General features: G+C 42.9%; 1 protein-coding gene across 1 annotated transcript; it reads left to right on the top strand.

The window, feature by feature from the left end:
- Positions 1-282: 282 nt before the first annotated feature.
- On the top strand, positions 283-23252 carry tnfrsfa (tumor necrosis factor receptor superfamily, member a). The gene is made up of 10 exons (XM_047569846.1): positions 283-599; positions 11476-11644; positions 12947-13078; positions 17395-17506; positions 18736-18872; positions 18958-19053; positions 19141-19187; positions 19267-19557; positions 20534-20570; positions 20996-23252. Exons 1-10 carry the CDS (start codon positions 567-569, stop codon positions 21298-21300), a joined length of 1359 nt encoding a protein of 452 aa, XP_047425802.1. The 5' UTR covers positions 283-566; the 3' UTR covers positions 21301-23252.
- Positions 23253-23950: the final 698 nt, after the last annotated feature.

Raw genomic sequence — 23950 nt, 5'->3', positions numbered from 1 at the left:
GACTTTATTGCACCAACAGATGGAACAGAAACAGTACAACAAGGAATAAAAATACAAAAATATGAAATAAATATTTTTAAAAAAGCAAAGAATAGTTAACAAAGTTTTTTATTTGCATCGGTTTTATAATTATGATAATAATAATAATAATAAAAAGTTATGTCGCTTTTAAACATGTGCCTAATTACCTCATTAATTATTATTCACAGGACGTGCTCTGATTGGCTGCGGCGCTCTGACGTCACGCAGAGTTCTAGGGGCTGGGGAAAGAAAAAAAAAAAAAAAAAAAGAAAAAATTTTCGTCCTGAGTGAGAGGAGCTCAGACCGAGTCTCCGTCCTCTCTCCACCGAAGGAACTCGGAGCGAGAGGAAACTAATGAACGAACCCGGGCGGCGCAAAGGTTTTCTCACGCGTGTGTGTCTCCTTTCCCTTTCTGCCGTGAGCGCTGTGTTGTTGTTTTCTTGTTTTGAGGCAGAGAGATAGATAGAGAGAGAGAAAGACTTTTTGTTTTTCCTTTCCACCGAGGAGAAGTCGCTGGGATTGCGTCTCATCTCGAACTTCCCAAGATGAACTTCGATCCGGTGCTCGTGAAACTTTACGTGAGTAAAAAAAAAAAAAAAAAGTTCACTTCTGACTTGTTTGTCATTTGTTTTAACGACGCGCTGTTAATGGCTCGTTAAATTAAGTGAGTTTGAAGAAGCGCTACAAAGTAACTTCTTTTATTTATTTTTTATTATGACTGAGGAGACACAGTCAGTTTTACGGCCTGTGAACTTGAAGATGAAACAATCCCGTTCATTGTCCTGCAGGAAGCGACACAGTATTTGTTGTTGACTTAAACTCTTTATTTATGAATTTATTGTTTGTGTGTGTGCTTGTACATGTGTATCATTCCCTCAGAGCCCCCTCCTCCTTCCTCCCTCCCTCCCCTCCTCTCCTTCCTCCCCTCCCCTCCTCTCTTTTTAACATTACAGCCACCATCTGTGTTGGACATCAGACATCCAGCATACGATGTCCCCCTGTCCCGTCACAGCGGATGTAGCCGTCCCCCCCCCGTAGCCTCTATTAATAAGACCAGGGCCCTGCTAGTGGTGTGGGAGAGGACTAGTACCGGTGGTCTGGTCTGGTCTGGTCTGGTCTGGTCGGGGGGCGACCTCGGTTAACAAGCACATTTTTCCACTCAGGCAATCACAGAGACGTCTTGTCATTCCTCTTATTTTTTTTTTTTTTATGTGTCCCCCCCCTAAACTAAACCCTGACACTGTGTGAGAACTGGTTTGGGATCCTCCAGGCTGTGCTGGGCTGTGCTTCCCTTCCTCGTGCAGAGTTTACCGGATGCTGCTGCTGCAGAGACGGGAACGGAAAATGGTCGAGCTTCTCGTGCGGTTGTTTTTGCCCGGATTGGCGGGAGGAGGGTCGGTTGCACATGATCGTGGATGCACAGCTGCCTCTGCCCGATTGTCGCCGGGGCCTGTTTGTGCTCCGGTGTGTGTGCGTCTGTGTGTGTGTGTTTTTATATAAGTCGGTCCATTACTGGAGTCCGGGCTCACTTCTCCGGGTGGCAAAGTCAATGTTTATCTCTTCTGTAAACCACAGTGCATTCTGGAAGCCTCGCCAGCAGAGGCCCTGTTGCTATGGGACTGTGAGGAAACTTCAACCCCTCCCCGCCGCCGTCCCGTCCCCCCATTTCTCCCCCCCACCCTCTTCCCACTCTCCTCTAATCCAGCCCCCCCCTCCCCTTCAAATTGCCTCGCGAGTACGTGCCTGGCCGTCCAGTAAACTTCCTGTCTCGAGTACACAGATATGCTGATATTAGTGGCATCAATTTACTTCTTAGGATTGTCATGCCCTTGCACATGTACACTAGATGGTTATCTGTGATTGTTTACTGTGAGTCTGGGTGTTGGTTCACACAGGAAATAGCCCCCCCCCCCCATCCCCTCCCCTCCTCTCCCTCTGTCTCTGTGGACAGTGGAGACAAACAGGGGCAGGACGGACATCTGGGACGGGTGGAAGGCCAAAGCTGCGACGCTGGGGACCGAGCGGCGGTCAACAAGCGGCTGGAAGCACAAGCGGCTTGTTGCCGTCTCCGCTCGGCGACCATGTGAACCGAGTGGCCGGGGGCCCCCGAGCGAACGAGTCATGATGCAACGCCGTGCAAGCGGCCAGATACCAGGTGTTTTTTTTAGCACGTTGCCCTTTTATATGTTAGCAGGCTAGGCAGAGCTCGGGGATGTTTTGTTGATTGATTGTATCCCGGAGAGGCCGGTGTTGTTGAGGTGAATCATCTTTTATCAAAGGTTCGCTCTGACTCACGGAGGGAGTGCCACCTGCTCAGGTGCTGCCTACTCACGTAGCGCATTCCAGCAGAGGCAAGTCACCGCTCCACACACACATGACCGGTCCTACAGATGAGATGAGGTCATTTATGGTGTTTTGTCAAACTCCAGGTGATAAACATTAATATATAACTAAATAATCTGGCGCAACCCCTCAGATGAGCTGATGTGCAGCCAAAATAAATACATACAAGTATTTCATCCTCCTTGATTTGGAAGTTGGAGTTGTAAGGAGGTGGTACCTTTTTTTTTTTTTTTTTTTTTTGCTTTAAAAATCTTCTACTTTCTCATAGATGCGCTCCACGATGTGCTCTGAAGTCATGTGATTTGTCAAGTCACATGAGGTGCACTGTCCTCTCTTTGAGGAAATTACTGGACACCGATTGCCAGAGGGAGCGAAGCGCGATACTCACTGGAGGCCATGTTTTTTTTTTTTTTTTTTTTGTTCAGTGTCAGAAGGAGCTTTGAAGTCCTTCCCTGGACATGAGAATGAAGCCTGAGGTGGCTGTTTGGTAACATGAGTGAAAGAGAGAGAGTCTGGAAATGGAGGCGTTTTATGAATATATTTAGGTGTCATTACAGGGCGAGTTGTGGATGCCAGCAAAGTTCAAATGCTGGAATCTCAGCAGCTCTGAGAATAGTTTTTAGTTTCATCTCTGTCAGACTCAGACAGATTTTATTGATCCACGAGTGTAACTGCTTGGAAACAAATGAAAAAAAAACACTAATAAAAAAAAAAAAAGAAAGAATCAGTTAATAAATTAAGTTAAAATAATAATAATAATAATAGTAATAATAATAATAATAATAATAATAATACAAGGGTAATTGCTTGGAAAAAAAGGTGGAAAAAACTTGTGAAAATTGCTAGTAAAATTTATATTTTTTTGTGAAACACTTAATAAATTAAATTACTTGGAGAAAGGGAAAAACACTCTTGAAAACCGTTAAAAAATAATATAAATGAAAAAATATTTTTTTATAATAATTATTATTATTCATAATTATTTGGTAAAAGAGCACAACTCTTGAAAATATTATTATATTATACTGTAAAAATTAATATAAATGAAAAATAAAATTAATAATACAATATTTTTGTAATAATAATACTTTTAATGATAATAATAATAATTTTAATGATAATGATAATAAATACCATAGCATAAGCAAAAAAATAAAAAATATTAGCACTTATTCAAAACGATTCTCTTGATATTCAGTTAGAATAATATCCCATCTATCAGTTTACCAATCGACCACTGAAAGCTTTCAATTGAACTTTGTTTGTGTCACTAAACCAGGTCGACACTGTTTTCTAGTTGCCTCATCGTGTTTTGACAGTGGTGAGTTCAGTGCCTATGATTCATTTCCCGAACGTCAAGAAGCTGCGGCAGAGATTTAGAAGTTTGTTCATGACGTGACATAATGTGAAACCAGAGCTGTGTACGTAGTTTTTGTTTTTTTGTTTTTTTGCGCTGCAGAGCTTTATTATCCTCTCACGTTCTCATGTTTTCCTGGAGCGAAACATTCAGACCCAAAGTGTCGAGTCTAAGAACAAACTCAACCTTTGTCCAGTGAATGGACGTTCTGTTTACAAAGACATAAATCCGGAATAAATTCCAACTATTGATGGTCACTTTAAGTCCTCGTTGACCCGCTACACCAGTCACATATTCTACATTTTTTGCTGCCGTGTGTTTATAGAGGAGGCTATAAACTGCCAGGACTCTTTTTTTTTTTTTTTTCCCTTTCCACTTTTACACAAAGCCCGGCTTTAATGGAGCTAATGTGATTGTCTCTGAGGCGAGGTGATGGATTCCTGCTCCTGCTTTTCTTTAAACTGTTAGTCATCCCCTCCGTGCTGCTTTCATTCTCAGGCCTTCTGGAGCTGTCTTGTGAGTCCCTCTAATCGGAATTTCAAACATTACGAGCGCTAGGATTCTTAATTTGCGAACAAAGCCCGGCTCCCTCGTCCCACGGTGTGACTCGTCGGCGCTGATGATTTACACGAGTGCAGCCTCTTAAGAACCGCAGAGACCACCGCGACCCCTGGTGCACTCACGGCTTGGAAAATGTGTCATGGTGCACCTGCTTACGCTCTTGAACCTGTCACACTCTGAACAACCCCTACTCCCCGTCACTCATCAAAACAAAGAGGTGCTTTTTTTTTTTTTTTTTGAATGCGGTGGCCGCGTACGTCACGGCGTCAGTCATCTCACCGGCTCGCGGTCTGCGGCGGCGGGGAGACTTCGCGAAATCATTAACGCCGTCGTCATCATCATCTCTGATTGTTTTTCCTCTTTTCTTCTTTTCTTTCCCTCTGCACCTGAACGCCACCTAACCCCCAGCTCGTGACACTCGCGCAATCAGCGAAGCGCGCGCTCCTTCAGGAAACTGAAGAATTCGCGCTACGGAGCTGCAGCTTCCCCGAGTTATAAATACCCGGGCCAGCGGATATGTCGCGGCTCTAATCGGCTGCTGCTGCTCCGAGGCAGGCCGCTGTGGAGGGGGAACAGTTTGGAGCTGAACCCTGCATGAAGCCTCCGTATTGTCTCGAGCTTCCTGTGCTCCCTGAGAGGAGGGGGCTGCCGCTTTTCACACGCTCCCACACACATGCTATTGTGTGCCTCAGTGTGTGTGTGTGTGTGTGTGTGTGTGCATGCATTTGCGGTTCAACAATGTGGTTTTCAAACTGTTAGCGCCTTCTTCTTCTTATCTGCTGTAAAATGACACGGGAGTCTTTCTCTTCGTTTTTTATATATCGTTCAGCGCCGCTGCAGTGATGGATGGATGGATTCTGAGCCCGGCTGAACTTCGGATGTGTTTTTACAGCGGCGGGTGCAAGTGTCGGTGCCCCCTTTTTACTGTCTTGACGCAACCTTCGTCTTCGTTCGGGGCTTGCGCAAAAAAAAAAAAAAAAAAAAAATGTCAGCGTCGTTCATCACTCGAGGGAAGCTGCGCACGGTCGCCCCTCTGTCTCCGGGGGGACGGAGGGGGGGGGGGGGACGCGAGGATTTATCTGGAAAGCAGAGAGAGAGAGAGCGCTCGGTGTCCTGTCAAGGTCAGCCTTGAGGGATTTGGATTGTCCGACAGTTTCCGTTTGGGATCCACATTGTGTTACTGTTAGCAAATTAAAATAGTAGTTTCAAGTGGGGGCCCGGACGCGACGCGCGGACATCAAAGAAATACAAAGGCCGATTATGACACGGGCCTGCGTCCAGGTCAAAAAGCTGCACTTGAACGCGCGGGCGAAAGACTGCAGCCAATAGTCATGCTAGCACACACGCACCGATCAGCCACAACATTAAAACCACTGACAGTAAACAACTTCAACCGTCTTGTGACAGTTCAGTGTTCTGCTGGGAAACTTTAAACCTGGCTTCATTCATGTGGACGTTACTTTGACTTGTAGCACCCACCTAAACCAGACAAGACATGTCCCACCCCCCCCCACAAACAGCATTGTGTTGCCTGACACCATCAGAAGGCCCATGTCCATTCTCTAATGAGTCACAACTGTTGGAGACCTACACAATATTAGGAAGGTGGTCATAATGTTATGCCTGATCAGTGTATCAGTTTTTAGTTCTTGCTCCATTAGTAGTTTTTAGGATTTTTCTTAAAGTTTTATTTAATTCTGTAGTATATATTTATAAAAAACAACATTATTTGTCAGAGGAAATAACCCTCCATACCAGCAGGTGGCAGTAGTCTGTGTTCCACATTCAAAAGAGGGAAACAGAAAGAGCTATTTTTTTTTAGCTAGTATGCTAAGTAGAACCCCAAACCTTCAGGTTCTCCTGAGTCGTGCCGATAACTTGGTCTAAAGTACGTGTGCGACCTCTTTGCCTCTTCCCGAAGCTGAGCAGCCAATCAGTGAGCTCCCAGCGCGCTAAGTTGATTTAAAAGGTCCGGCTCGTGGCAGCGGCCGTGTCACAGCCTTTAAGTTTACTCCATGTCACATTTCGAATGATGAGCTGGAGTGCGTCGGTTAAATTGGGTTAAAAATCTATCCTAAACCAGTTTTCCTTGATAAACTAATGCTATTACCCGGGAGCCCTGTTGTTGTGAAGGTTGTTGTTTTGCGAGCTTCTCTCCGGGTTTATAGAGAGAAACCATCTGACTGTTATTAACACCATAAATTAGGAAATATAAACGGCATTTATGAGATATGAGAGCCGTGCCGCGAACGGTTAATACCTTTTAAACTCTTGACCCCCGTTATTTTTCTTGGTTTTGAAAGGCCTAGTCATGCAGAAAGCGGCAACAGAGAGTCCACTGTAGCCGAGCTGAGAAGATGATTAGTCCAAACTAAAGATTCCTCTGGCTTGAAATGTGAATATTTGGAGCGGTAAACCGTAGTACGCTCTATGAATATGTAGATTAATCAATAGTTCTCATCCTTCAGCATAACACCATAAACGAGGTCTGATTTATTAAGTTCATTGGGACGTTTTGTAGTTGCGGTGAGGTTGAAAAATCATGCAACAGGAAGGCAGAAAAACTGTATTTAATGACGGAAGATTGTTGAGGATGGAAGCTGATGCACGTATTTGTTTTTGTGGTTGCAACTGTGGGTCATGTTGAGTAATTGTGGAACTATGCTAAGGTCAGGTGGGGAGGTCCTGACATTTGAACTGAAATAAATAAGCATTGTTTTTGGATGGTTTTTATGAGTGTGGGGAAAGCACGGCACAGTGTCCTGTGGTTGAGTCTTTCGGCGTTTGATAATCGCTGCGTGTTCTCTCTGAAGGATCACGCTGCTGTTTGATCAGCAAATCTCAGAGCAGGTTTTGGGTTCACGCTTGAAAGCCTGAAGTGAATAAGTGACGGATGGGGTTACAGAGAGACAACTTTTGGCTTTTATGAGTGTTTTTATGAGACGATATTTGGCTTACAGTCGATGCATTTACATGCTATAGTCAGAATTCGACCCCAGTCCCAGTTTACATGCAACAAAGACAATGGAATAATTGACGAGGACATGTCCTCCTCCTCCACACTAAGTGGAGATACGTGTCTTTTCACCATGTAAATACGTCCCCCTTTCCTGTTACATATTACATCAGATAATAAATAGTCAGATAAGATAATTTGCAGATAAGATGGCGCTATGCCATAGGCTGTTTACCTTCTTCTTCTTGCGACCAGCGGATTGTCCAGTTAAAGTCTGATTAAGGTGTAAACATGCCGGAGAAAATATTATTTCCAATCACATTATCTGGGAGTCTTAGTCGGATAAGGAGAATTTTAGTCCGAGTAACGTGTTTACATGCTCTTAAGTTGTCCAGTTAAAGTTGGATTAAAGCAATAATTAGCTTTTTTTTCACGTGCATGTAAACGTAGTGAATAGATAAAAGTAAAGGGTTTGCTAATAGGTAAAGCATGACACGGGGGAGTCAGGTCCGGCTCCGGACACAGGAGCGTAATGAGGTGCATGGTGTCTTTGCTTATCAGTCGGCTATGATTGAAATCATCTGTCCAGTATGAAATAAAGACTCTCCTTCGTCTTGTTTGTAAGCATTGTATGTATAGAAGCGCATTTTCCTCTTCCCGTCCATTTTTTTTTTTTTTAAATTCATTATATAAAGGAGCACACTGTAGCTTCCTCAGGGGGTACCGAGGGATCACAGACCTCTAAATGGCCCATTGATAACCTGGGTCAACTGAAAGGATGTCCTGTCATTTACTCACAAACGCGTTCTCAGTGGCAGGAGCAGGGCTTTTGCGCCAAATGGCAATTTGGAAGAACCCACGGCCGTTTAAGAGGAAGCGCGGGAACGCTACTGTTGTCCAGAAAGTCCCTCGGTATTTTTTTCTAATTTTTTTTTTTCCTCCTTATTAGTTTAACTCGCAGCGCAAGTATCACTGTACGACAATGGGACGCTGTTATGACGAATAATCTGCAGCCAAGCTCCCTCATTGTACCGAGGATAGAGAAGACTGTGAAGTGGACTGAGAGCACTTGAGCTGGGCTTGGAGTGTTTCCAGGGATTGTGGGTTTGGAGGGCTTTCTACGCTGAGGTTACGGTCACTCTGGTCTTCCTCCTCACTTGGTTATAGAGGTGAAACTTAGCCGCACTGCGGCTGCCCATAGTGCTTATGCATACGGCAGTTTAGCAGCCGTAGGATATCGGTGTGGACACGCGGCCTCGAAGAAATACCACAGACTTAGAGAACTACTAGATAAAGTCTGGATTTGATTCTCCCTTCGTCTTACTTTTATTACTAGCACATTCGGAAAATAATTACGGGATGACACCCTGGAAAAAAAATACCCTTACAAACCTCCTCTGTTTGTTTAGCTGATGAGCTGCAGCCTCTTTAATATCAGGATTTCTCTTTTTTTTTTGTATGGCTGCTAATGACAGCCAAAAGCCAAGACTTAAACAAAGCCCTCTTCCTCTTTTTAAAAATCTGCTGGATCTCCTGTGCTGCATTGTTTGGTTGCAGAGCAGAACAGGTGAGGTGTGGGTGTGACCTGAAAGAGAACAAAAAGCCTGGAAGTGATGCAATCCCCAGCTCCGTCTGAGTGTCTTCAGCCGGGTTTAAAAGTGTGATTGGCTTATTATTTCAGGCTATGCGGTAGGGCTGGTTGGTATACCGGTTCATGGCGAATACAGGGTGTGCGTTGACGTCACTGTCACCTGGGGCCACGCCCACTTTAGTCACTAAAAAATGTGGTGAAATGTACGTAGAGTTAGACTGGGGAAAATTAAGGACAAGTGGACAAGTGGAAAAGTGGATTAGCCTCAGTTTCAGTCAGTTTTAGGTCATTTCAGTTCTGATAAATGTAGCTAAATAAAGGATGCTAACGCTAAGAGCTTCACTGAGAAGCAAAGCCCTCCAGAACGTAACTTAAGGTTTGACTTAATCAAAAAATACAGCATAAATTAATATCACCCGACACTAAATGTGAACCACAACACCAGGTTTCTGTTCCTGGATTCCAGTTGTTTCTTCATAATGCGGCGACACATTTACTTCTCTTTTCTTTGTCTTTGTTTTATCTGTAAAAAAAAAAATATATCTCTGACTGCTTTTCACATCTGTTGGTACAACAGCTCTTCACTTTTTAAAAAAGAAATATTTTTATAATTACGCTATTAAAACTAATGTAGCTGTCACCTTTTTGCCACTCAGTGGCCGTAACCATGGAGACCTCGCTTGCTGTGATGTCACATGCCTACCCTCTATACTGGTACTTTTTTTTTAACACACCGGTGTATTTGATTACATAGCATTCGGAACGTTGCGCCTCGAGACACCGTTTCAGACCGGACCATTTTCAGTGTAGCGCTTCTAAAGGCGCACGGTGCAACTGTATCAGTGTGAGGTGTGGTGAAGATGGAAAGGTTGGAAAAACAGAAGCGGCAGACGTCCCCAATTTCCGGGGCCTAGTCCCTGTTTTGGGTGAAAATTTTTGCTTTTTATGAATGAGACAAAAAAATGTTGTGCGCATACTACAGTTATTACGGTAGCAGGTTGTGCTGCTGTTGACATTTCAGACATTTTTTCATCTTGAGCTGTAAATATCCCCAGATTTCCACATCATTGTCGACACGGGGGCCGTGCAAACCTGTCTTACTACAATATTTCCCCACGATCACAGTGAAATAGTCCGTCCGTCGTCAGCCTGCTGCATTAATTCCTCCCTAAAACCAGTAGAAAATGGTGCGAACACGTGATGCGGTGCACAGAGAGTGTACGGTAACAGTTCTCTTCCCTTTTCTTTCCACTGCTTCGTTCATTTCATGCGCTTAGACTTTTCTCCCATGTCTCTCTGAATCCCCCACCCCTCCAGTCATACACATAGTGTATTCAAGTCTAAAGACTCACCCTGTGTCATGCAAGCTGTTCGTCCCCCCACCCACCACCACCACCACCACCACCACCACCCCCACTCTCTCTTCTCTCTCTTTTCTGCCTCCTCCCTCCGACAGAATGTTTGGATAGATCTAAATGGTGTGATTGTGACTGCTCTGCCGGCCGTCTGCCCCTCCACGTCTGCCTCTCAGCGTCTTTGGAAAGTCTGACGTGAGCAGAGGGAGAGGAAAGTTCTTCTGAACAACAAGGCATGGCGTCTCTCCAGAGAGTCGGCTCCGGCGTCAGGACTCGCTCTCCGCTCCGTCTTGTCCCCCTATTTTTTTTTCTACCTTTTTCGTTCTTTTATCCCTCTCCGCTCTCCCACACCGGCTTTTCAGTTCAGCCAATTCCCCGAAGAGCACCCCCCCATCTTTAAACTCGCCTTGTCTACGGTTTCTTCTTCTCTCCCTACCTTTACCTGGCCCTCTCCACCCTTTTTTTTTTTTCCTTTTCTATCCCGAGCCCACAGCCGGCTGCGTGGGGGGAGAAAAAAAGAGACAAAACCCCTCCGAATCTAGGCCTCTCGTTTACCCGGGGAGGTGTCGCGTTGCGTTCGAGGCGCTTCGTGGCGGTGTCGCATGTCGGGGCATTCAAAGAGCCTGGCTTTAAGAATGTGGGTCATTTGAAGTAGAGGCACTAAAGTGTGTTGTTTGCCAATGAATGGGGCCTTCTCACATTGACACGGTGAAAAGCGTGTGAATAAACACCAGCGCCCGGGGGCCACGCTAAAGTGTTCGGCCGTATTCTTCTCCGCACCCCACCTATGCGCGAGCCCGGGTATTATCCGCCACATGAATGGGTTTTCTGGGCTCACATCTGATACGGGCACCGCGCTGCTTTTAGCCCCCGATGACTTTATCAAACCGTTACACACCCACAAGTGGAGGAATAACAGAGTTTTTGAACCTCTCCCCCCGAGGAAAACCAGATCACGGAGTAATTAAGTTTGGTTGCCCCCGTTGTGCTGCGTGTAGTTTAGTGTGCAGCGGCTCCGCGTCCGCACACAACACAGGGGCTGTGTGGTGACCGGCTGCGTGGCTCCATTAATTGGTTTCCCACGGCAGATGTTCAGATCAGATGGTTCAAGTTAAGCCGTAGATTGCTCACACAAGGTTTCCTATGAAGATAGACTCTCCTTTTTCTTTTTTTTTTTTTTTTTTTTACTGTCTGGTTAATGAGTCGGGGCGGGATGTGGTGCACAAAAATAAATCAAAGCTTTTGTCTTTTTTCTTTTCTTTTTTTGTTTTTTTTCTTGATGATGGTGCAGGTGTTGGTGGCCGCGCTCGTCCTCGGGCTCGTTTGTCACGCGGCGGAGCTTCCGGCGGCTCAGTGGTCCGGCGACGAACACCGGAACAGCAGCCTGCGACAACACCGACGGTGTGTGGAGAACGAGCAGTACCTCAATCAGGGGCTCTGCTGCCTCAACTGCCAGGCCGGTAAGAAAGACAGTAACAAAACAAAAACACAAACAACAAGTATGTTTAGTTCTCGTGGTCCATGTCTTCTGATAAAACCACAACGGACTAGAGCTTTTTTTTTTTTTTTTACAATTCTGCGAAATGTCAAAGCCCGACCCTGAACCGAAACCCCAAACTACCCCCCGTCCCAGCTGATGAGTGAAGTGAAAAGTCGCAGGAATGAAGCCGAGGTTATTTTTAAGTTAATTTATTATGTAAAGAATTCAGGCCTGAACATATTTAGCCAAGATGCAATTACAGCACGCTGACAGCTGATTGAATTATTTCATTTACTATTCCGAATGCTTAGAATCTTTTTTTTGTTGTTTTTTTTCTGACTATTCTTTGGATCACACTTGTTAAAAAAAAAAAACAAAAAAAAAAAAAACGAGTACCTGCCAGTTTCCAGTCAGAGTTAATATTCAGCTGGGACCCTATAATCTGAGGCCTCACCACAAAGGTTCAATTCCAGCCTCTTCGCTTGGATGTCATCTTCTATTTCACACTCATTTACATCCAAACAAAAGGGCAAAAAAAAAAAAAAAAAAACTAGGGTTATCTTTTCAGGATGATAGTTTCCAAAACATGTTTTCATTGTTTTTGTTTTTCTTTTATATTCGTTCCCACTTATGTGAGTTTGTTCTGTTGCATTCCAACCAAGTGGGTCAGTTGTTACCACACACAAAAATCAACTGTGACCACTTAATGGTATGAAGTGTTTGCTTTCTTTCTTTCTTTCTTTTTTTATTTATTTTTTTTGTCTGAACAAGCTTTTATTGAACATTTTTTCTGCGTGGACAGAAAATCGTTTTTTTTTTTTTTTTTTTTTTTTTTTTTTTTTGCCCCTCACTCAGCTAGAACAAATCTTGTTGATTATTAAACCAACCACAAAACCAAGATGTTTTTGCCTCTTTGTAAGATTTTTAAAAAGTAATTAAAATAAATATTTCTGTCTAAATACGTTTGATTCGAGTTTGGGTTGAAGTGTTTCACAAAATCATGTCCTGATGTGCACTATGCAATGAAACTGTATTTGTATTCTATGACAAACACGACCCAGTTGACTGTAAAATGTCATGCACAAAACATTTTTATTAAATCAGACTCCCTTTCTCCTCATAATTGATATCCCATTGGCTTAAGCTTTAGCGATAAACCTGCCCGAGCGTCCCCGTTTGAGCGGGACCGGGCATCACGTCAATAAAGATTCAATAAAGATTCATAGGACATTAAATTAGCAAATTGAGTTGTCGCCTGATGGTCTTTTTATTTTATTTCCAGGGACGTTTGTGCAGAAGGCCTGTGAACATGACCAGGAACTAGGCACCTGTGTTTCCTGTGAGCACGGGCAGACGTACACGGAGCACTCCAACGGGATGAACCGCTGTTTGCCGTGCACACACTGCCGCTTAGGTAACTGTGTTAATAATGGAAGTGGTTGTACAGAAAGATGTGAGCAAAGAATCAGAAAGTCAGTACGAGTGGCCAAAACTTTTATTTTAATCGTATTTGACCTCGTTAATAGAAGTTAAAGCGGATAAAAACACAAAATATTGACATTTTAGAAGATTTTTTTCCTTTTTTTGTATTAAAATGAAGATAATTAAGCTAATCTTTACAATTTACATGGCTGTTTACTTATCTGTTTATTATGAGTTTGCCCTATAAATGTAAGGAAAAGTGCTTTTGTGGCAAGTTCTGCCAGGAAAATTGAAATTGGTCATAGAGAAAGATATGAGTAAAGAGTCAGAAAGTATTTTAACTTATTAATAGTAGTGAAATGCTCATAAAAGTAAATAAAACCACAATATATTCACATTTTAGAAGTAGAAAAGAAGATTTTTTGTCATTTTTTTGTATGAAAATCAAGATAATTTAGCTGATCTTTACGATTTAGATGGATGTTTACCCGTCTGTTTATTGTGAGTTTGCCCTATAACCTACATCGTGTCAAGTTCAGTCAAGAAATCGCTGTGTCAAATCTAAACAGTAAATCCCAGGTTGTTTAAAAAAAAAGAAGAAGAAGAAAAGAAGTGAAATAACACCTCGCTGAATTGCCCTTTCATTCAATCCATTACCTTTTTTAAAAAAACACACACGCACACACACACAAAAAAAGCAGAGCCTTCCAAAATCCAGCTCATCAAAGATATATTGTTTTGGGAAAGGTGATACCTTTTTGTCCGTGCCCCCGCCTTTTCAGGGCCACTCATGAAAATGTGATCTTATGATGTTACACGGAGTAGCAGGGCGTGTCTTTGTCGTTTTGTTTCGCCGGCCCGAATGTGAGCGTGCTACTCGTCTCGGGAGATTCGCTTGTGTGTCTGTCTCACCTGGCTGGACTGGGTGTGGCCGCTGTCTCATTGTCTCCCACACTGGGCGTCTTTGTGCCCGATGAAAGGCGAGGGCCACAGAAAAGAGACTACTGTTACATAGGATGTGTTTTGTGCCCATTCACTGCAGTTTTTTTTTTCTTTCTTTTTTAAAGGCAGGAGTTTTGTGTGTGAGTCCGACTTTAACTTATCCACGTAACAATTAAAAGGAGCACGCCAAAGGAAAGTTACAATTGGAAGGAAAGAAAGACGTGACCTGCTTGTTCTCAGAGTGAACTCCTTCTGTTTATCTGGAGCACTTAAGAACTTCCTGTTTGGAAGTATCTCGTATTGACAAAGCTGCTGTTGACTGAATGAACCATCTGTGGAACAGCTTTGCTTTCTTCATGGTTCAGACATAGTTTTATCTGTTCTGTGTGGGAAGTTATTTCACCCGTTCAGGGTCTGTTACCACTCAGAACGTATGGCATGATTCGGACCGAATTCAGCAGGGAAGCGCAGCGGGTGCACTGCACCTTTAATCTATTAACATAATCAACAAAAATCACAGCACATTCCTCGATTATTCCTCAGCTTCCTGACTTCTAGAGTGTTCACTTGTTGCCGTTTGAGTGTATTTATAATTTATTGTTGACATTTACCCTGTTGTTCTATTTAAAGCTGCATGTTGCTCTGTTTTAAAGCTGCAGTGCAAAGTGTTTGTCTCCCCCTTCTGGCAGTGCGAGTAATTACACAAAAATAATCTAGATTCCTTCCTTCTGCCACTTTCTTCCGTGGAGAAAAAAGCAACACCAATCTGTGTCATTTCCCTTTTTTCTGAATGCTACTTGCTTTCCTATATTATTCGGTTTTTCCCTCAAGTCTTTCCTGAGACTCAGCAGCAGCAGCAGCCTGTGCAGCTCATCTACATGAGCATTGAACAAAAGGCTGTGGAGACGTGGCGCTGCAAATATTTTCCACCACTGTGGGATAAATTAAAGGATTTCATAAAATATCGGAGAATAAAATTAATCTGTTGACTCATTTTAAATGCGCTAGCTTTAACAAGCTTTAAAGCCCGTTCACGTTACGTCTGGAGTCGTTTCCTGCAGGTTTTTTGCCCAATTTTTCTTAAATGACAAGAGCACAAACACTGGATTTTAAACAGCTTTCATTCAGTTTCACAGGGGTAGAATATTCCTTTTTCCCAAACTGACTTAAAGTCATGTAAACGTTGAATTTGAATGAAGTCAGGCTCCGTTCTGTGACATTCCTCACATCTCTGAAAGAACTAGACATTATCGCCCGCGTAGACAGCATAAAAAAATAGTGATATAAAACTGTTTGAAAAGTTCCATCTAAAATTAATTGAAGCCGGAATAAACTGAAGCGTGGAACAAATTCAGAACAGCTGGAAAACCTTGAAGACCGGCTACTACAATAGCAAAACCCCACAAACGTTCCCAATCAGGCTGTTGATTTAATAATAAAACAGTAAAAACAATCAGTCGCCTGATGTTTTCATGGATCTGTCACATGTCTGTAAAACAGCCGTTACGATTAAAAGTAGAGGTACATGTTGACATCAGAGCAGAATAGGTTAAATTCAGTTTAATGAGCAGTAGGAAAAACACAACGCAAACACAATCGTTGTTTGTCCCGACTATCAGAGAGGGTGAATTCATAGAACCATGGTTACATTCATAACTTTTCTTGCTGCTGCAGCCTAGTGTTTGTTTGTTTTTTTGATGTGTCCTCTCTCCTCTCATCGCTAGTTGACATAAAACTCATTGCTAATGATGCACAAGTGTTGTGTGAACTAATTTAGTGTAACAGATGTTAATTTAAGCCCTTCGACCTTTCACACTGCTCTATTCAAGTGTTACATTCACATTAACACTGAGATTCATCATGCAACAAAACTAAAGACTGTGATTTATCCCCACACTGACAGCAGCTCCAGACAGAATGACTCATTTTTTTATTTATTTTTTTAAATTAGCCTTTGCTGCTGCAGCATAAAGGACAAAATAATACACAACAACAACAACAACACAGATGAGACCGAATGGAGCAAATATAATATTGCTGAATCAAAGCTGCTGTTGTCCAAATCAAATCAGATCTAACTCTTGCATGCTTCTTATCCGCAGCCACAATTCAGATATCATGAGCTATTTCTAATATATTTTTATGTACTTGTTGTCGTTAATCAGTCGTTATTTTCAAATATTTGCGCGCTCCGCAATTATCGGAGCCGTGCGCTAAATGAGATTTCCCCGCCGTGCCCCAGCGAATAAAAAAAATAACCCCTAAATTGTTCTGTATTGGAAAGTTAGTAATTAGATTGCGACTATTGGATATCATTACAGTGTCAACAGTGAAACTTGTTGTCCCCTGAACTTGGCGCAAGTAGCAAAACGCCAAAATGTGTGTGTGTGTTTTAGTGTGGACTGACATAGTGGTTAATTTTTAAGCATTTTAAATTCACGTCAAAGAAACACAGTGTAACGTATGTGGTGATGCCTCTCGGCTGTTTCGTCTAAAAATACAATATATAAAATGAAATACTAAGCACAGAGCCTGCTTGACATTATTTTACAGTCGTGTCAGAGTTGTTGCCTCGAGCCACGAGTCCTTCCATATATAGTCTTGCATCTCGTGAATGCAGCTTAAGTCGCAGCTGTTACATCCACAGGCCTTGACATTCGGGGTCATTGTGATCATTACACTGATAGTCGCTAATAGTTAATAATGGCAGGAGAGGCACAAAGACTGCGAGTGTCCGTCCAGCTCATTTAACCGCGTTTAACTTTAAAAAACTGCGTCGGAAAAGTTCTCGAATGAGCTTAATTGTCTGAATAGAAATCGGCAGAAAATGAGCAGGAGAAGATTAAAAGATTAAAAGTGCGTTTTTTTTTTTTCCGCGAACCATCCTACTCGTCTGCAGCGCGGCGCTTTAATTGGCGAGCGCGGACCCCGGCGTCCTGTGGAGGTGGACGCTGGTTTGTGGCTAATTGTGACGGTATCTTAAAGGCCAGAGCTGCTCTCTTCTTAGGTGTCAGTTTAATAAAGGAACCACGCCAGAGCCGCCGTCCCTCATTATCCTCTTAAAACGAGGCGAAATGCATCTGAGACAAAGATGAAATGGGGAAACTCAATTATCTAACGTTTTATTTTATCTTTTTGCTAAAGTTTACCATGTAATTGGTGAAGGTCGGCCATTGTTCTGTCTCGTTTGCCCGCGTGCTGACGGTCAGTTTACTCGTTAAAGTTGGCGAACGCGGCGTGAACTCTCCCGAGGTTACACGCCGAGTCGAGTCAATAGTTTGTGATTTAAGGTTCTGTGCATGTGTGTTTCACTCCACCTCATCTATATTTATCCGCTCTGAAAGTCTTTCTTTACCGCCCCCACAGATGAGATTGTGACTACACCCTGCACCACAACTGCAGACACCAGGTGCCAGTGCAAACCAGGGACCTTCTGTGTTCCAGACCAGGCCTGTGAAGTGTGCAAGCGCTGTGCCAAGTGAGTGTTAATACTGTTAATATTGTTTTCACGTCTGCCCTGTTATAAGGCAGACGAGATCACTGACATCGCATGGTTCTGCAAGACCCTCAATTATGTCCCACTAGTGGGGAGTAAACTGTGGCTAAGATCTGCTTCAGGTTATGTAACTGGAAAAAAAAAAGACGTTTAATGAGGACGTACCGGTAACATTACACGGATAGAATACAATAAATTCAGGATTATAGGTGTCGTTTATCTTTTAGCCGTGTTTATTCTTAATTCTGCTTTTATTCAGATTCATATATATATATATATATATATAGCATTGTAGTAACAATGAATGCATTTCAAAAGCAAAGACTGTCTTGTGACAGTTCAGTGTACTCCTGGGAAACTTAAGGACCTGGCATTCATTCCTGTGGATGTTCCTTAGACATGTAGCACCCACCTAGACCAGACCAGACCAGACCAGACCCCCCCCCACCCCCCACCCCATAGCAACACACACACCTTTAGGAACAACAAAAAAAAACATGACGAACAGCGCAAGGTTATGAACTGGCCTCCAAATTTACTAGATCCCAAACTGATCGAGTGTCTGTGGGATGATCCACAACCCATAGGACCCAAAGCCCCCCCCCCCCACTAACAACATTGTGTAGCCAGACACCACAGGACACCCTCAGAAGGTCCATGTCCATTATCTGGTGACTCACAAATCCTTTGGAGGCACAAGGGAAACCTACACCATATTAGGAAGGTGGTCATAATGTTATGCCTGATTGGTGCATATTGCCCTCCACCTTCAAGAATCGTCTCTTCCGGCTGTCACTGCTCTGTCTTTAAAGAGAGCAGCTCTAAGTTCGTTATCAGTTTGGTGATTTTGGTGGCAGGAACCAAAAATTGTATCCTTGCGTAAAATATTTATGAAAGCTGAAAACCAGAACCTGCATCGTCTTAAGTTTCTTCCAGTGTCATCGCTGCATCTTTCTGAATTTAAGATTCCATTGTCTCTTGTCACCGCATTGCTGCTCGTCCTGTGTGTGTTCACCTCCTTACCATTTATGGAAGCCTCCGTCCTCACTGCTGTGGAGACGGCCTGAGCATTGAGGAAGCGTGTCCATATATGCATTTAATAATATGAAGCTTCTGAATAATATTCATAGGGCACGATCAAAGGTGTTTTTATATATATATATATATACATATATATATGCTTTACCTTCTTTTTCCTGTTTAACATCAAGGTGTAAATCGGGCGAGGACGAGGTGAAGAAGTGCACCCCCTTTTCTAACACCGTGTGCGTAAAGCGACAACCCTTTCCATCTACTGAGACCACGCCGGCTCTTCCTGCGCCGACCTCTGCTTCTCCCACGAGCATCGGTAATTTCATCTGCGTTTAAATCAAATCTAAACGTCTCGATGTAACACCTTCACCCGGACTCATCAGCTCTTCTGTGTTTTCCAGTTATTCCCGTGTGCATTTCTATCATCGTCCTCGTCGTCATCATTGCACTGGCCGCGTGGTGGTTCGTCGCCAAGCGACACTCGTGTGAAATGCCATGTGAGTTGACGTCAGGTGCTGTAAAAATGCTGTGAAACGATGATTAAACGATCATTAAACGTGGTGTTGATGCTGCTTTTCAAACAGGTTCAAAGAGACTTTATGACTCCAGTGAAATCGTGAAGATACCTATTGTAAGTACTGCTTTTATTTCATGTTGGAGTTTTTATAAATAGGTACTAAAGTGACTCTTTTTTTATGTCTTCTGCTTAGGATGAAAGTGGCGCCACAGCGGAGGAGAGGCAGAATAATCAAAACGCCGGCCTGGAGGGCGAGGAGGCGCGTCCGGAGTCCAGGCCTCTGCTGCAGGAGACGCAGGAGACGCAGGCCGGCATGACCAAGGCCTCCCCTCCCCTGGAGGACGAGGACCGGGGGCTCGGAGACAGTTTGCCCAACACCACTAGTTCATCTCAAACCAGCCTGTCAGCCCTGCCCACAGCAGCTTCCTCTGGCAACACCCCCCAGCAGAGCCCCACCGCCTTCAGACAGCCGCCTGCAGACATGGTGAGGAGAAGGTCTCAAAACCTCCTGAGACCAGAGCTTTTATTTGGTCTGGATTTTTAATTTCTCCAGGGGCTGCTCAAGCCAAGGATCCCAAACGGATGGAGAGATTAAGCAGGGACCCCTACCTGCTATATGTGTTCTATATTAAACTCAACCTTGTGCTGTTTAAATATACATGATTATTATCATTTTTGCATTCAATATTAAGCTATTTAAACATTGTACAGGTTCAAATTTTTTATTTCAGCCATGTGCAACAGTAGGGTGGCCATGCAACTGCCGTAAACATAAACATACTTGACATAAACATACATAGATACATGGGATTTCACATAGCTGCATAGGTTCTCTTTAAATTTGGGGGGTAAAATAAAAAAAATATATATATTAAATAAAAATGTAACGCCCCCTGCAGTACCTTCACGCACCCACTAGGGGTCATGGACCCCCTGTTGAAGACTTATGCTCCAAGGTATTTGGGATCAGTAGGACCGAAGACGTATAAAAATGTATAAAAACATCATCTTTGCACAGGAAGTAGTATTTATTTATTTATTTTTTTCAAAAATTAAAAAGCAACATGTCCTCATATGTGGACACTGGGATTATTTCATTAGTTTATATTATAATAAAATCACCAAATATGTGACAAAATATAAAACTGTTTATTTTAATACCTGAACAGGACTGAGCAAAGACAGAATTGTAAACAATGAAGTCCCAACGTCCTCAAACGAGTACTTGCTAATTAGCAAAGTTGTAGCTTGTTGCTATTGATAAAATTTGTTATCAAACTAGAAATAAGCATAAATAAATATGCTTTAACCTTTGACTAATGAGGGTTTAAACGAATCTGCGATAAAACCTTAAACTTAATGTCCCCGTATGAGGACGCTGGGTCTCAGGAGTTTAAAATAGTTTCAGATTATCATCTTCTCATCATGTCTTAACATTTACGCTCTGCCTCCTGTTACAGGATGATCCTCTGAGGCATCGCTTGCTCCCACTACAAGGTAAGAGTGGTTTTCTTGAAATTTCTGTGCGTGGCCCCAAAAAAAACCTCAGACCACGTCAGTCCACAGGGAAGATAAACAAAACCTGCCCAGAAATCTCACGTTTGTTTCTTGACGGATAAATAAGCTCATCATCGTCAGGCTTTATCTAAGCATTGGGACCTTGTTTTTTTTCTCACGCTAAATTAAAGAGGACTCTGATTCGTCACAGATTTGTTTGAGGGACTGGTAAATGTTTTCTGTTTAAATCCCCTGAAGGAAAAAGGGCACTCAGTGTTTCTATACTCGTATAAAAACCCACAACTTTAACTATCGGTGTTAACAAGTCATCACGGTTATCCGCTGTGGGAGAATCCAAACATGCGAAATGCCGAGATAAACATCCACCCTGACCTAAAACTCTTCGTTCTGTGTTTTTATTCAAGGCTCAGAAAAATCCCTGAAGAAGAGCTTCGATTTGTTCGACGAGTACCTGGACGTGCGGATCCACAACAAGTTCTTCCGGATGATCGGCGTCAGCGACAACCACATTCGGCTCGCGGAGAGCGGCGTCCCCGGCGACAAGGTGTATGAACTGCTGAAGAACTGGATGCAGCGGCAGGGACTCCGAGCCGACATCAACGACCTGCTGGAGGCTTTGCTGAGCATGGACCAGCGGCGCTCGGCCGAGAGCATCGCCTCCGCCGCCCTGCAGAGGGGCTACTACAAGCACGCGGCGGACACACCCTGAAAGCAGCCGGCAGGGGGGGGGTGGAAACTGCAAAGTGAAGCAAAAGTACTTAGCACAAAGTAAAGCACAAAGACGCTGTCGGGGGACACTGTGTCTGAACAGGCTTACCTCTTTGTGGCTCAAGCGGCCACGTATTCAAAAAAGCCAGTAGAAAAACACAAAAAGGGGAAAGAAACATGAAGACGTCAACTTCCGCTGGCTCTGGAGAAACAACGTGCAGCCAAATACTGAAAGCTTAGAAGTCTCTGGCCGTGTTTCACTCATCTGGTCCTCTACCCAGATCCCAATACACTACCAGGAGACGAGGATATACACTGGTTTGTAGGAGTGGCATTAGCGTTGCCACGGATACTGTGCCCCCTTCGATGCACTGACCTCTGGCACATGTAGGATTTAAAACAGCTATTGTTTGTTGTTTTCTAGATGTTAGGCTTCTCTGATATATAAATATATATATCAATCAGGCCATGAGTCCTTTTCTTGCCTGATGATAGGAAAATATTTGTTTTTTTTTTGTTTTTTTAAAAAGAAATGCATGTTACTAATCAACAGACTCTCCAACGCCGTTTGATAATCTACATTTAGAGTTCTTTTTTTTTTTTTTTTTTTTTATTAATATTGATTCCATTATGTTCCTGGAGCTCAGTGATTCTAAAAATGTCCGTCTTGTTCAGTGTTACGACTCTCACGACCCAGCATCGAGGAAGGAATCTCACCAGCTGTTTCTGTTGGGACAACTGTTCGTAGTTTGCGTAAAACGTTTCCGTATTTTGTAACTTGGACAACTTCAAAGGTCATTTTTTTTTTTTTTGTTTTTTTTATTTATTGACGTATTTATTTTAATGAATAATAATTATCTCTCATTATTTATACCTTTTTGCCAAAAACGACCCGGGTGGACTCACGCATGGTATTCGTGTTGTGATGATTTTTAGCCGCGGGTGCAAAATGACTGATTTCAGGCTTCTTTTTTTTTTTTTTTTTGTTTCTTCAAGTTTGTTAAACTGTTCCAGAGTTTAGTGGAGCACTCCGGGTCTGCACTGTCGCTGTGTGTCGGTGATTAGTCAAGTGTCGAAAACGTCCGTGCTGCCTAACGCATATCGTGTCTTTTCAAATTGGATTCAGGCCGACTGACCAAACAGTCCTTCCACACATGTCGGCGGTGACATGGGGTGCAGGTACAGATTGTTTTGTCTCGATTAGACTCGAACAAGATGAAGGAAACCTTTTCTGGATTTAAAAAAAAAAAAACTCAAAATTTATTTCCCCAATCCTCTTCCATGTACATATATATATATATATATATATACAGTATATAAGTCCAAACAGCCTCAGAGTGTATGTGTATATGTATATATGCAGCTACATTAACATACCCAAGTGAATATAGTGAGGTATGAAGCTATTGAGGATAAAAAAAAAAACATGAACAAGAGAAGATGTCGATGCCCGTTTTTCCTGCAGCCTCTTATGTATAAAGTTACAAAGTTATATATTGTTGCTGAAGAGTGATGCTACAGTGCTGGCACTGCCATCTACTGACAGACAATGAGAATGCAGCCTGCATCAGTTTCTAGTTTCCTCTGCAGCCGTCTCTCATTCTCCCTAGAACTTTCTCAACACACTTTTCAACTGAGAGCGTTAATTTCTTTTTTCCTTTTTTTTGATTCCCACTTTTCTTCATCTCTGCAGTAGCGTAGCAGCATGTGTGGCAGATTGTGTGTGTGTGCGTGTGTGTGTGTGTTTTTACATATTTCATTGTGAGTCCTGAGCTAAGTTCAATTAACTCCCTCCTTCTACGCGCGTAATTAAGAGAACTCCGTGTTCATCGTTGCCGTTAAAGCCATTTTTTCCTCTTTCGTTAATGTCTTCCTGTCATGGATTTCAGATATAAATGATGCAAGTAAAGCTGTTTTTATGTCAATTTCAAATAAATGTTTTGTACAGATGTACCTGCTGGACGTCTTTTCATTGGTTATTCATACAATATTATTCATTTAGTAATAAATAACCCGACCAGGCATAACATTATGACCAAAGGTACGTGATCAGTTTGGGATCTAGTGAATTTGGAGGCCAGGGCACGAACTGTCTGGAACTGTTTTTCATATTTATTTAGTTGCTCCATAACAATTTTTGTGTATTTTGTGTGCTGGGGATGTGTGTCGTCGTTGCTATGGGGTCGGGGTATGTGGTCTGGTCTAGGTGGGTGCTACACGTCTAAGTAACATCCACATTAATGAATTCCAGGTCTCAAAGTTTCCCGGCAGAACATTAAATTGCAACAGGATGGTCCTGTCAGTGGTCATAATGTTGTGGCTGATCGATTTTGATGGTGTGGGGAAAATGGAAATGATGATAAGGAGGAGACAGAGTGATGGTTCACATTTACCAGAGGAGATCTTCCTCACTGAACTTTCTCCTAAGCTTCATTAATATAAACTTATGTGCAGCCAGAAACTACACACATACAATCATGATAAAATAGCTGCAATTGCTAATGATCGAGCAGAGAGTAACGTTTTCCCTTTTCCCATTCGTCATATTTAAGAAGTTACTCCTATAATTTTACAGAATCTTTTCCTTGAACATTAAAATGTGGCTGCGAGGCCCCGAACAGAAACATTTCTGCAGCTTAGTGTCTATTAAT

Source organism: Mugil cephalus, chromosome 19 (assembly GCF_022458985.1).
Source record: "Mugil cephalus isolate CIBA_MC_2020 chromosome 19, CIBA_Mcephalus_1.1, whole genome shotgun sequence".
In the NCBI taxonomy this organism is placed as follows: domain Eukaryota; kingdom Metazoa; phylum Chordata; class Actinopteri; order Mugiliformes; family Mugilidae; genus Mugil; species Mugil cephalus.
Note: the sequence above shows the minus strand (reverse complement) of the source record. Positions and strands in the feature narration are given on the sequence as shown.

What these genes read in the sequence shown, in the direction of transcription:
- tnfrsfa (XM_047569846.1), top strand. Translation starts at nt 567, where the DNA reads ATGAACTTCGATCCGGTGCTCGTGAAACTTTAC. An exon ending in GTGCACACACTGCCGCTTAG is followed by an intron (nt 13,079 to 17,394) that starts GTAACTGTGTTA and finishes CCGCCCCCACAG; the next exon opens with ATGAGATTGTGACTACACCC. An exon ending in TGCTTCTCCCACGAGCATCG is followed by an intron (nt 18,873 to 18,957) that starts GTAATTTCATCT and finishes TGTGTTTTCCAG; the next exon opens with TTATTCCCGTGTGCATTTCT.